Raw genomic sequence first — 14,652 nt, 5'->3', positions numbered from 1 at the left:
TCCCTCCTGGGTAGGGGTCACTATGCCCTCCGCTCAGTCTCGCATGACTCAGGGTCAGCTCTGCTCAGTCCCACCAGGGTTGGGGATCACTATGCCCTCCGATCGGTCTTGCTGGCTCTTGGACTGTCCCACTCCCTGCTCAGTCCCTCCTGGGTAGGGGTCACTATGCCCTCTGCTCAGTCTTGCATGACTCAGGGTCAGCTCTGCTCAGTCCCTCCTGGGTAGGGGTCACTATCCCCTCCGCTCAGTCTTGCTGGCTCTTGGACTGTCCCACTCCCTGCTCAGTTCCATCGGGTCAGATCCTACTTTTCTTTCTGCTCATTGGAATTCACTTTGGTCAAGTTCTGCTGTGCTCTCTGCTCACCCCTCCCTCTCAGGTCTTACCATGGTGCCTGCTCAGTCCCATATGAACAGGGTCCTCTGTATTGTCTGTTTATTCCTACTTGGATTTGGTTTTTACATTTCATTATTTGCATTTTCCAAATCTGAGCTCTGTAGTTTTTTCCCTGCCCAAGAGGACTTGCAGTTTAAATTGTACCTAAGGTACTGGAGCGTGACGTGATGTGCCCACGGTCACCTTGGGTTGAGATTCACCATGCGGTCAGGGTCTGCCATGCTCTTTGTTCATGCCCATGCTCACCGTGCTGCCACCTCTGACTCTGCCCCCTTCTCCGTCCCATCCACAGTGCAGCGGCCCCCACCTTTACTGTGCAATCTGGAAACGATTTGTTTCCCAGCTCTCTGCATGAAGGCATGGGCAACATGCTTTCCTCACGACTGCATTAGCATTAGCAGATGGACGCCGAGCACTGCACTTCCCCTCCCAGGTCTGCACATGCAATAACCATTAGAATACAGATGGGGAATGTTTGTTCCCATGCATCTCTCATCATTGCCCAGGATCACCATTCGTATTCAATTATCAGAAATATGATCATTTAATGGACTGCCTCAGAGGCTCATTGTGACTGCTTACAGCCGTACATCCTGCCCCAGGGCTCAGAGTATCAGCTCACTGTCCATTTCTCAAGCATCAGGAAAGTGCAAAATTATCCATAGCTGCAAAGTTCTGTACAAAAATGTCATTATTAAATACGATTTTAGCACCAAGTGTACTGCCTACAGAAACCCGTGTCCCAATCAACTCTTACTTCACCTGCAGGCTTCCCTTCAGTTTTTGCCTCTACTTTGATGTGCCAGATGTGAATGCATTATGGGATGAACCTCTGAGATTCAACAGAAAGGAACAGAGGCAAAGAGAGTCTGGGTGCTGCCCTCTCTGAGCTCATCCGGCCCAGCGCTGTAGCTCTGCTCAAAGCTCGGTCACAGTTTTAATCCATGGTGTAAAGGCTGAGACCTTGGTATAAACACCGGGAGAGTCTTTAATGCCACAACCGTAGCCCCAGGAGGTTACGCCATACAACACCCAGCTTCCACTAGACCGCTGGCACACCAGAGGCCCTCCACTGTCTCCCTGGCAGCTGTCCACATGCCTCTGCTCCCGGGCACTTCCTGCACAGAGCATGCGGCTTGTGAAGCGTCTCCCGTAGCGTTCCTCACACAGACTCTTGGGCAGCAGCGTAATGGAGGCTTGTTGCAAAGTGCGGGAATAGGCTCTACCTGGGGAGAAAGAGACGACAAGGTAACACAGTCATGCAAAAGCCCACTGCAGGGTGTGATATCAATTGCAAAAAGCATGCAACAATACAGAGTGTGCTATCCTCTGTATGAAGCATGCAGATACAGTACTGGCCATGGCATTCACTGCATGGAGTTTGCAGGTACAGTGCAAAGCATGAACATTCAGTACAGGGTGTATTATCACTGGATAGACCGTACAGGTACAATATTGGGCATGGCACTCACTGCATGGAGTTTGCAAATACAGTGCAAAGCATGAACATTCAGTACAGGGTGTATTATCACCGGATAGAGCGTGCAGGTACAATATTGGACATAGCATTCACTGCATGGAGTTTGCAGATACAGTGCAAAGCATGAACATTCAGTACAGGGTGTATTATCACTGGATAGAGCGTGCAGGTACAATATTGGGCATGGCATTCACTGCATGGAGTTTGCAGATACAGTGCAAAGCATGAACATTCAGTACAGGGTGTATTATCACTGGATAGAGCGTGCAGGTACAATATTGGGCATGGCATTCACTGCATGGAGTTTGCAGATACAGTGCAAATCATGAACATTCAGTACAGGGTGTACTATCACTGGATAGAGTGTGCAGGTACAATATTGGGCATGGCATTCACTGCATGGAGTTTGCAGATACAGTGCAAAGCATGAACATTCAGTACAGGGTGTATTATCACTGGATAGAGCGTGCAGGTACAATATTGGGCATGGCATTCACTGCATGGAGTTTGCAGATACAGTGCATAGCATGAACATTCAGTACAGGGTGTATTATCACTGGATAGAGTGTGCAGGTACAATATTGGGCATGGCATTCACTGCATGGAGTTTGCAGATACAGTGCATAGCATGAACATACAGTACAGGGTGTATTATCACTGGATAGAGCGTGCAGGTACAATATTGGGCATGGCATTCACTGCATGGAGTTTGCAGATACAGTGCAAATCATGAACATTCAGTACAGGGTGTACTATCACTGGATAGAGTGTGCAGGTACAATATTGGGCATGGCTTTTACTGCATGGAGTTTGCAGATACAGTGCATAGCATGAACATACAGTACAGGGTGTATTATCACTGGATAGAGCGTGCAGGTACAATATTGGGCATGGCATTCACTGCATGGAGTTTGCAGATACAGTGCATAGCATGAACATTCAGTACAGGGTGTATCATCACTGGATAGAGCGTGCAGGTACAATATTAGGCATGGCATTCACTGCATGGAGTTTGCAGATACAGGGCAAAGCATGAACATTCAGTACAGGGTGTATTATCACTGGATAGAGCGTGCAGGTACAATATTGGGCATGGCATTCACTGCATGGAGTTTGCAGATACAGTGCATAGCATGAACATTCAGAACAGGGTGTATTATCACTGGATAGAGCGTGCAGGTACAATATTGGGCATGGCATTCACTGCATGGAGTTTGCAGATACAGTGCATAGCATGAACATACAGTACAGGGTGTATTATCACTGGATAGAGCGTGCAGGTACAATATTGGGCATGGCATTCACTGCATGGAGTTTGCAGATACAGTGCATAGCATGAACATTCAGTACAGGGTGTATTATCACTGGATAGAGCATGCAGGTACAATATTGGGCATGGCATTCACTGCATGGAGTTTGCAGATACAGTGCAAAGCATGAACATTCAGTACAGGGTGTATTATCACCGGATAGAGTGTGCAGGTACAATATTGGGCATGGCTTTTACTGCATGGAGTTTGCAGATACAGTGCAAATCATGAACATTCAGTACAGGGTGTACTATCACTGGATAGAGTGTGCAGGTACAATATTGGGCATGGCATTCACTGCATGGAGTTTGCAGATACAGTGCATAGCATGAACATTCAGTACAGGGTGTATTATCACTGGATAGAGCGTGCAGGTACAATATTGGGCATGGCATTCACTGCATGGAGTTTGCAGATACAGTGCATAGCATGAACATACAGTACAGGGTGTATTATCACTGGATAGAGCGTGCAGGTACAATATTGGGCATGGCATTCACTGCATGGAGTTTGCAGATACAGTGCATAGCATGAACATTCAGTACAGGGTGTATTATCACTGGATAGAGCGTGCAGGTACAATATTGGGCATGGCATTCACTGCATGGAGTTTGCAGATACAGTGCAAAGCATGAACATTCAGTACAGGGTGTCTTATCACTGGATAGAGCGTGCAGGTACAATATTGGGCATGGCTTTTACTGCATGGAGTTTGCAGATACAGTGCAAATCATGAACATTCAGTACAGGGTGTACTATCACTGGATAGAGTGTGCAGGTACAATATTGGACATGGCATTCACTGCATGGAGTTTGTAGATACAGGATAGTGCATGCCATCCACTGTACAGAATGTGCAGATACAGTACAGAGCATGGTATCACTGTATGTAGCATGCAAATACTATTCGGTAACCGTATCAGGTATACACAGTGGGTGAAAAAGAACCACTTTCTCTATATGTATGTAACCACACAAATTATTAGAGAAAAGCATACAACTTTATTATCGTAAGTTTCAAAAACAATTTAGGGAATGTGTCCTAAAATATGAACCCACACACTCACTCATTCACACTTTAAAAACATCTGTCAAATACAAAATGGTAGTCAGCCATATAGCCAGGTATAGATTGTAAGTGGGTATATCCACAGGGAAGTCAATGTGTAGAATATTGTACTAAGACATGATACATATCATTGTATAGACCTTTTGGGGCTATATGGCTGACTACCATTTTGTATTTGACAGATGTTTTTAAAGTGTGAATGAGTGAGTGTGTGGGTTCATATTTTAGGACACATTCCCTAAATTGTTTTTGAAACTTATGATAATAAAGTAGTATGCTTTTCTCTAATAATTTGTGTGGTTGCATGCAAATACTATACAGTGCATGCCATCCACTGTACAGAATGTGCAGATACAGTACAGAGCATAGTATCATTGTATGGAGCATGCAGACACTGTATAGTGCATGACATCCAGTGTATAGGAGGAGAAATTAATACTTACCTGATAATTTTGTTTTCCTTAGTGTAAACAGATGGATTCAGGACGAGTGGCTATGCACCTCTAGCAGCAGATGGACACAGAGCAAATTGACATCACTGCAGAAGTATATATACTTCTGCAGTGACATCAATCTGCCAGTATTCTCTTCATAAGGAACTGTGGACAGACTAGCAAAAAAACTTTATTAATAACAGAAAATCATTTCTGTACTCAACCAAGAGGAAACACTGAACTCAGGTAAATAATGTATGTCTACTAATCTAGGGACTGGATGAACAACTTACCAGTAATCCCTGGACCACGTAACCACATAGGAAGTCCATAATGAAATTATTTGGCAGCCAAGGGCGGGAAGCTGAATCCATCTGTCTACACTAAGGAAAACGAAATTATCAGGTAATGTTGTGTCCGTCGGTCTCAGACAGTTTCAACTCTTGTGCCTCTGCTCTCCTCGCTAGCCTTGGGAAGATGGCTGCCGCTGCGTCTGCAAGCCGCATCCTCCGGCATCCCCGGAACGGCTATGGCAAAGCCTCACGCCATGTTTTTCCTAAGGGTCTCCTAGGATGCGCGCACACACACGACACCCATGTCTTTATCCGCGTCATGGCGGGAACCTCGGGGGCGCCCCCCCTCAGGTGACGTCACGTCATCCGGGTATTTAGCCTACGCTTGTTTGCTAGCTCGTTGAGTTAGCAAGGATTGGACTTGTCCGGTCTAAGCTACTCTGCCACTTCCTTGCTACTGCTGGAAGCCCTCTCTGCCCTTTGGGGTATTCTCTAACCTGGGTACCCGCTCCTCAGGGGCCCTCTGCTTTCTTTCAGGTGCCTTACAGGGATCAGGTACTCGCTCCTTGAGGGCCTGCTCTCCCTGCCTCGGTGCCTGTTATCATCTACTTCTGCCTGGTGGAATTGCCTACCTTACAGCTACCATCTAGTGAGTAATTTATTCTCAGTCTGTCTCATCTACAGCTCTGCCATGCTGGGAAACCTACACCTGGATATCCCTATACCATCTTGGGTGGAATGAGTTCCCTCTGCCGAGGGTCCCTGAACTGCTACTTCTGGATCAACTCACTACTGCCACCTCTGGTGGTATACATCAGCTGAACAATAAAAGACAAGTCTAGCACAGTACTGTGGCTCCCCACGGGGCTCCTCCCCGTGGGCTGGTCATGTCCCTCAGTACCCAAGAATCCACTCAAATACCTCGAAACCATAACAGGTAAGTAGTACTTTCCCCTTTCCTAGCAAGTAGACAGATGGATTCAGGACCAATGGGATGAACCCAAGCTACTCCCGAGTAGGATGGGAGACTGCCTGCGGCCCAGTCAAAATTGGATGTGCAAAGGCTGCATCCTCTCGGGCCTGCACATCCAGACAATAACACCTGAAAAAAGTGTGTAAGGAGGACCATGTCGCAGCTCGGGAGACAACAATCTAACCTCCACCCATGACACCACCCTAGCCCTAGTGGAATGAGCCCTAACCTGAGTAGGCAATGGCTTTTCAGCGGCGACATATGTGGCCATGGCTACTTCCTTAATCCAGCAAGCTATTGAAGCCCGCGAAGCCAGCTCTTCCTATTTTCCTCCACCATGAAGGACAAACAGGCGATCCGTCTTCTGGAGAGGTTTAGAAACCTCCAGATACCTCACAACATATCTCTTGACATCCAAGGAATGCACCAGGTAATATTTCTCTGCATCTCTTTCCTTATGCAGAGACAACAAGGAAATGGACTGATTCAAGTGAAAATCAGAAACCGCTTTAGGCAAGAAGGAAGGAACAGTACATAGCTGTATCGCTTCTGGAGTCACCCAAATGAAGGGTTCCCGGCAAGCCTGCAGCTCGAAAATCCGACACACAGAACATATTGCCACCAGAAACACCATTTTCAAGGGCAGTAACCGCAAAGAAAGACTCACATCAGTTGAAACTTAGGGCCCCACCAAAAAATCCAACACCAGAGTAAGACTCCACAAAAAATCCAACACCAGAGTAAGACTCCACAAAGGAATTGGTAACCGCAAGGGAGGACAAAGATGTTTCACTCTCCTCAAGAAACAGGATGCGTCAGGATGAAACGATAAGGATTCACCATTCACCTGACCCCATACAGGCAAGAGCCGCTACCTGTACATTCAAGGAATTAGGGCCAACCCTTTATTCAACCCATCCTTCAAAAATACCAAAATGAGCAGAAACCTAATTGAATGAGGAAACACTCTCGATCTTCACACCAAGCATAAAACTCTCGCCAAACCCATACTTAAGCTAAGGAATTGGAGAACTTTCGTGCTCGTAGCAAGGTGGCAATCACCGCAGTAGAATATCCACGCTTCAACAAAAGAGCCCTCTCAAGGGTGATACCGTAAGACAAAAATCGAGCCAGATCTTCAAGAAGTACAGGTCCCTGCTGCAACAGGTCCCTATGTGCTGAAGACAAAGGGGGGTGGTCTACCAGGAGTCTTCGCAGATCTGCATACCATGGTCTCCTGGGCAAATCCAGTGCCATCAAGAGCATCAGCCCTCTGTGCATTTTGAGCCTTCGAACTATTCTGCCCAACATGGGCCACGCGGGAAAGGCATACAGCAACTAGTCCTCCAGGCAGACCTGCACGAGAGCATCAATAGCAAAGGAATTTAGATCTCTCTGTGACTGAAGAATCGAGGAAATTTCACATTGCGAGAAGTCACTATCAGGTCTACTATCAGCTGAAACGCTTCGTCTGACAATACGCATTCTCCTGAGTCCAGACTCTCTCTGCTGAGAAAGTCTGCTATTACGTTGCCTTTTACTGCAATGTGCGAGCCCAAAATAGTTTTCCTTTATTTCTCCTTTCATTTCTCCTCTTAAATCTGAAGCAATCCCCAGTAGGGAGATGGATGTCCACCATATGCTGGAGACTGAGAATACAGGCAGGATGATGTCACTGCAGGGGTATATATACTGGGACGTCCATCTGCTGGTAGAGATGCATAACCCACTGGTCCTGAGTCCATCTGTCTACATGCTAGGAAGCATGCAGATACAGTGCAGAGCATGGCATCCACTGTACAGAATATGTAGATATAGTACACAGCATGGTATCACTGTACAGAGCATGCAGATACAGTACAGTGCAGGCCATCCACTGTATAGAGCGTGCAGATACAGTGCAGGCCATCCACTGTATGGAGCATGCAGATATAGTACAGTGCAGGCCGTCCAATGTACAGAATGTACAGATACAGTACACAGCATGGTATCACTGTATGGAGCATGTAGATACAATACAGTGCTTGCCATCTACTGTACAGAATGTGCAGATATAGTACACAGCATGATATCACTGTATGGAGCATGCAGATACAGTACAGTGCATGGTATCATTGTATGGAACATGCAGATACAATACAGGGGATGGATTTGCCCCAATACATCTATACACTTGCAGTTCCAGGCTCAGTCTGGGCCTGATGTACTAGAACCATCTAGAATCCTTCCGTGCAGAGCACTTTTGCCATGGTTCTGAAGTAGACAGAACCTTCGGGTCAGGAACGGCACTTTGTGCCATGGGGTCAAAAAGGAGAGAAGTGTGATGGCAGTGCATCTCATGCAGCTCAATGCCTCGCTCTTACCTGTGTCACCCCAACCCGTGATGTGACAGTTCCAGGCCATTTTCTGTGGTCGCTCTCTCCTAAAGGGTAGGCAGACTGGTAAGACATGGGAGCTAAAGTAGACACAGTGATCCTCTGGTCCATGCAGTCTCACCAGGGCAATGTCATAGTCACTCCCATCAGGTTGGTACTCCTTGTGGATCACAATCTGCTCAATTCCAATGTCCTCCTCGTAGTCTTCAGGCACAAGAGTATGATAGTCTCCAACCCGCACCACATAGCTTTGAGTGCTGTTACCGTACCTGAGAAAAAGGGGACACAGCTCATTGTCATTTACCATGTCTTCTGCCATTACACCCAAAACACGAACCAGGCTTTATCCCTTCACACCTAAAACAGGAGGTTGAGCCCTCTTCCACCATACCCGAAACGGGAAGCAGAGTTTTCCAATATCACATCCAAAACAGGAAGCATAGGCATCTGCCATCACACCCTCGAACAGGAAGCAGAGTCTTCTACTATCATACCCACCTCCCTCCCTTTATTCTCAGCCCGCTCCTAGTTCACCTCTGCTTAAGGTTGCCACCTAAACTGACACATTTTGGAAGAGTACCAGAATCTGGCTTTGTATTGTCCATGCTGCACAAAAGGTATACGTTTGAATCCAAATTTAGGAAGAGGCAACTGCCAGAGCACCAAATAGCCAGACTGAAGAGGAGCCAGTTCCCTCTGTTTTAGGGCCATGCAGTAGCAGTTCTATGCTTTCCAACTGCTAGGAAAGATGCTCTCTCCCGCTCGCCAATCCTGCTTAAATCCAGTCCTGCCTGGAAGGGCTTCTCTTGCTTGTGATAGGGAAAGACTATGACCTGGAACCTATTCTACTACTATTACGACAGGTGCAGACCATGAACTGGAAGTGCCTTCTCCCACTTGTGATGAGGATACACTGGGTGAGATCTCAACCAGGTCACTTCTAGCCCCTGGCACCCTCTCCTTTTCTGAAATCACAGTGGAGGAAATTGCCCATTTTCTTTCCTTCAGACTCACTACATATTCCACTGATATCACTCTCACCCAGCTCACCAGCTCTATTTCCCCTGCGGTCATCTCTTCCATGTGTCGCATCCTCAAGCTCTCTCTTTCCAAGGCAAGTATTCTTGCTGCTTTCAGGCATGCTGTGATCACACCACTCCTCAAGAATCCCTCACTGGACCCTACCTGCCTTGCTAACTATCACCCCATCGCCTTCCTCCCTTTTACATCCAAACTGCTGACTTCCTTTCATTTATTTTATTTATGCATTTTATATAGAGTCATTCCAAAAGAAGATCACAACGGTTTACAAAAGTGACATTCATATTATTGGGTAACACGACCTCTAAAATACGTTAACTATAGGGCATAGAAGAGTCACATCTCAAGCCATTCTTGATCTATTCCAGGCTGGTTTTCATCTTCTACGTTCCACAGAAACAGCTCTTGCCAAAGTTTCCAATGACATGTTTATGGCTAAAACCAAAAGCTTTCACTCAGATTTTATCCTCCTCATTTATTTATTTTAAAAAAACTCTTATATGCTGCTCTCTACAAGAACATAAGAACATAAGAAATTGCCATGCTGGGTCAGACCAAGGGTCCATGAAGCCCAGCATCCTGTTTCCAACAGAGGCCAAACCAGGCCACAAGAACCTGGCAATTACTCATGATGTTCAACCTAGCCAATCTTGAGGTGGGGACTTCCAGCAGATTCTTATTGGAGGAATGTAGTTGCTTTGTTGGTTTGTAAATACAAGGCGAGATACTCAATCATATGGATGAATCATGATGCAAAAGACTGAAAATAATTGTTAGTATATTGTACTGCAGAGAGAACAACACAGGAGTTAACTTATCCTTTGCTTTTGACACAGTTGATTACCACCTACTCCTTAATACTCTGTCCTCAATTGTATTTTAGGACTCCATCTTTTCTTGCTAATCTTCTTACCTCTCCCAATGCAATTTTAGTGTATGCCCTGGTGGATCCTCTTCCACAGCCATTCCATTATCAATTGGCGTTCCTCAGAGCTCTGTCCTGAGACTTTTTCTCTATATATACTAACTTCCTTTGTACTCTGATCTCCTCCCATGGCTTTCAATACCATCTTTATGCTGATGACTCCAAGATCTACCTCTCTACATGAGAAATGTCTTCAGGAATCCAGTCCCAAATCTCAGCCTGCCTGTCTGACATTTCTGCCTCGAAGCCCCACTGCCATATTAAACTCAACATTGTCAAGCCAGATCTCCTTATCTTTATCCCCAAACTCACTTCCCCTCTTTCCCCTTTCTCTGTTTCATTGCATGACACTATCATCTTCAACCCGTAACCATGGATTCAGTTTTCAACTCCTTTCTCTCCTTCTCAGCACACATCCAAAACTCTGCTAGAATGTGTAATTTATTTCTCTATAACATCACCAAAATCCATCCATTCCTTCTAAACACACCACCAGAATCATTATCTACTCTCTCATTACCTGCCGCATTGACTACTGGGATATGCTCCTCACAGCTCTCCCAGTCAAGCATCTCTCTCCACCATAATCTATCCAAAATATAGATGCATGACTTATCTATTGCCAATGTCACTACACCCTTATAACCGCTCTTCTCAAGTCACTACATTGGTTTGCTAGTCGTTTTTGACATACAGTTCAAGCTCCTCTTACTCACTTACAAGAGCCTTCACTCTGCAGCACCTCATTGCCTCTCCTCTCTTATCTATCTCTCTGCACCCCTCCTTGTGAACTCTGCTCATTGGGCAAGTCACATAACTATACCCTTCTATTCATAAGAACATAAGAACATGCCATACTGGGTCAGACCAAGGGTCCATCAAGACCAGCATCCTGTTTCCAACAGTGGCCAATCCAGGCCATAAGAACCTGGCAAGTACCCAAAAACTAAGTCTATTCCATGTTACCGTTGCTAGTAATAGCAGTAGCTACTTTCTAAGTCAACTTAATTAATAGCAAGTAATGGACTTCTCCTCTAAGAACTTATCTAATCCTTGTTTAAACACAGCTATACTAACTGAACTAACCACGTCCTCTGGCAACAAATTCCAGAGTTTAATTGTGCGTTGAGTGAAGTAGAAATTTCTCAGATTAGTTTTAAATGTGCCACATGCTAACTTCATGGAGTGCCCCCTAGTCTTTCTATTATCCGAAAGAGTAAATAACCGATTCACATCTACCCATTCTAGACCTCTCATGATTTTAAACACCTCTATCATATCCCCCCTCAGCCGTCTCTTCTCCAAGCTGAAAAGTCCTAACCTCTTTAGGCTTTCCTCATAGGGGAACTGTTCCATTCCCCTTATCATTTTGGTAGTCCTTCTCTGTACCTTCTCCATTGCAATTATATCTTTTTTGAGATGTGGCGACCAGAACTGTACACAGTATTCAAGGTGCGGTCTCACCATGCAGCAATACAGAGGCATTATGACATTTTCCGTTTTATTCACCATTCCCTTCCTAATAATTCCCAACATTCTGTTTGCTTTTTTGATTGCCGTAGCACACTGAATCGAAGATTTCAATGTGTTATCCACTATGACGCCTAGATCTCTTTCTTCGGTGGTAGCACCTAATATGTAACCTAACATTGTGTAACTATAGCATGGGTTATTTTTCCCTATATGCATCACCTTGCACTTATCCACATTAAATTTCATCTGCCATTTCGATGCCCAATTTTCCAGTTTCACAAGTTCTTCCTGCAATTTATCACAATCTGCTTGTGATTTAACTCCTCTGAACAATTTTGTATCATCTGCAAATTTGATTACCTCACTCATCGTATTTCTTTCCAGATCATTTATAAATATATTGAAAAGTACAGGTCCCAATACAGATCCCTGAGGCACTCCACTGCCCACTCCCTTCCACTGAGAAAATTGCCCATTTAATCCTACTCTCTGTTTCCTGTCTTTTAGCCAGTTTGTAATCCACGAAAGGACATCGCCTCCTATCCCATGACTTTTTACTTTTCCTAGAATCCTCTCATGAGGAACTTTGTCAAACGCCTTCTGAAAATCCAAGTACACTACATCTACCGGTTCACCTTTATCCACATGTTTATTAACTCCTTCAAAAAAGTGAAGCAGATTTGTGAGGCAAGACTTGCCCTGGGTAAAGCCATGCTGACTTTGTTCCATTAAACCATGTCTTTCTATATGTTCTGTGATTTTGATGCTTAGAACACCTTCCACTATTTTTCCTGTCACTGAAGTCAGGCTAACTGATCCGTAGTTTCCTGGATCGCCCCTGGAGCCCTTTTTAAATATTGGGGTTACATTAGCCACCCTCCAGTCTTCAGGTACAATGGATGATTTTAATGACAGGTTACAAATTTTTACTAATAGGTCTGAAATTTCATTTTTTAGTTCCTTCAGAACTCTGGGGTGTATACCATCCAGTCCAGGTGATTTACTACTCTTCAGTTTGTCAATCAGGCCTACCACATCTTCTAGGTTCAACGTGATTTGGTTCAGTCCACCTGAATCATTACCTATGAAAACCTTCCCCAGAACTGGTATCTCCCCAACATCCTCTTCAGTAAACACCGAAGCAAAGAAATAATTTAATCTTTCCGCGATGGCCTTATCTTCTCTAAGTGCCCCTTTAACCCCTCGATCATCTAACGGTCCAACTGACTCCCTCACAGGCTTTCTGCTTCAGATATATTTTAAAAAGATTTTACTGTGAGTTTTTGCCTCTAACTCTTAAAGCAGTGTGTGGTTCTCTCCCTCTGCCATCCTGACTCTTAAAGCAGTGTGTGGTTCTCTCCCTCTGTCATCCTAACTCTTAAAGCAGTGTGTGGTTCTCTCCCTCTGTCATCCTAACTCTTAAAGCAGTGTGTGGTTCTCTCCCTCTGTCATCCTGACTCTTAAAGCAGTGTGTGGTTCTCTCCCTCTGTCATCCTGACTCTTAAAGCAGTGTGTGGTACTCTCCCTCTGTCATCCTAACTCTTAAAGCAGTGTGTGGTGCTCTCCCTCTGTCATCCTAACTCTTAAAGCAGTGTGTGGTACTCGCCCTCTGTCATCCTAACTCTTAAAGCAGTGTGTGGTTCTCTCCCTCTGTCATCCTGACTCTTAAAGCAGTGTGTGGTACTCTCCCTCTGTCATCCTAACTCTTAAAGCAGTGTGTGGTGCTCTCCCTCTGTCATCCTAACTCTTAAAGCAGTGTGTGGTACTCGCCCTCTGTCATCCTAACTCTTAAAGCAGTGTGTGGCTCTCTCCCTCTGTCTTATTTACTCTTAAAGCAGTGTGTGGTAATCTCCCTCTGTGATCCTAACTCTTAAAGCAGTGTGTGGTGCTCTCCCTCTGTCATCCTAACTCTTAAAGCAGTGTGTGGTGCTCTCCCTCTGTCATCCTAACTCTTAAAGCAGTGTGTGGTACTCGCCCTCTGTCATCCTCCAAAACACTCCTCCAACAGACCCATCAGGGAAGCATATAGAGAATATCTACAGGTACCACACAACAGTACCACCCAACATATAACATTGAGAGATCGGGCCTTCTCCACAGCAGGTCCCCCACTGTGGAACTCCATCCCCCTAGAACTAAGACAGGAACCATGTCTTCAAACCTTCAGGAAAAGACTGAAAACATGGCTGTTCATGAAAGCATTTCCGGACCCTTAAAGATTCTCTACCATCAAATGCAGCATTACTGATCATTTCCTATTAAACTGAAACAGTCTCTATCTACCAATCATTACAATGTTTTACTTCTCGTTAAACTGTTTATCTTTCCTCTAACTCTAATCCCAGTTAGAATGACCCCGTTTTATTGTAACTTTTTTCTTCCATGCACTTGTTTTACCTTTTAATGTATACTCTTATGTTATTAGTTATTTACGTTATAATGTATTTCTCACCCCTTGTTTTATGTAAACCGACATGATACGAACTCCGTGAATGCCGGTATAGAAAAATACAAATAAATAAATAAAAAAAATCCTAACTCTTAAAGCAGTGTGTGGCTCTCTCCCTCTGTCTTATTTACTCTTAAAGCAGTGTGTGGTAATCTCCCTCTGTGATCCTAACTCTTAAAGCAGTGTGTGGTGCTCTCCCTCTGTCATCCTAACTCTTAAAGCAGTGTGTGGTGCTCTCCCTCTGTCATCCTAACTCTTAAAGCAGTGTGTGGTTCTCTCCCTCTGTCATCCTAACTCTTAAAGCAGTGTGTGGTAATCTCCCTCTGTCATCCTAACTCCTAAAGCAGTGTGTGGTTCTCTCCCTCTGTCATCCTAACTCTTAAAGCAGTGTGTGGCTCTCTCCCTCTGTCTTATTTACTCTTAAAGCAGTGTGTGG

General features: G+C 45.0%; 1 protein-coding gene across 5 annotated transcripts in view; it reads right to left on the bottom strand.

The window, feature by feature from the left end:
* Window positions 1-922: 922 nt before the first annotated feature.
* Window positions 923-14,652, bottom strand: part of PRSS12 (serine protease 12) — a 174,689-nt gene continuing 160,959 nt past the window's right edge. For 3 of the 5 annotated variants that reach the window (XM_029619297.1, XM_029570882.1, XM_029617717.1), the window contains 2 exons: window positions 8,317-8,597; window positions 923-1,620 (listed from right to left, as the gene is read on the bottom strand). In XM_029619297.1, coding sequence (XP_029475157.1) covers window positions 1,313-1,620; window positions 8,317-8,597 — 589 coding nt within the window. In that variant the 3' untranslated portion in view covers window positions 923-1,312. The remainder of the gene's footprint in view (window positions 1,621-8,316; window positions 8,598-14,652) is intronic. The other 2 variants (XM_029618548.1, XM_029571667.1) reach the window with 2 other exon arrangements.

Source organism: Rhinatrema bivittatum, chromosome 1 (genome assembly GCF_901001135.1).
Source record: "Rhinatrema bivittatum chromosome 1, aRhiBiv1.1, whole genome shotgun sequence".
Taxonomy (NCBI): Eukaryota; Metazoa; Chordata; class Amphibia; order Gymnophiona; family Rhinatrematidae; genus Rhinatrema; species Rhinatrema bivittatum.
The sequence above is the reverse complement of the archived record's forward strand: the minus strand, read 5'-3'. Positions and strand labels throughout refer to the sequence as shown.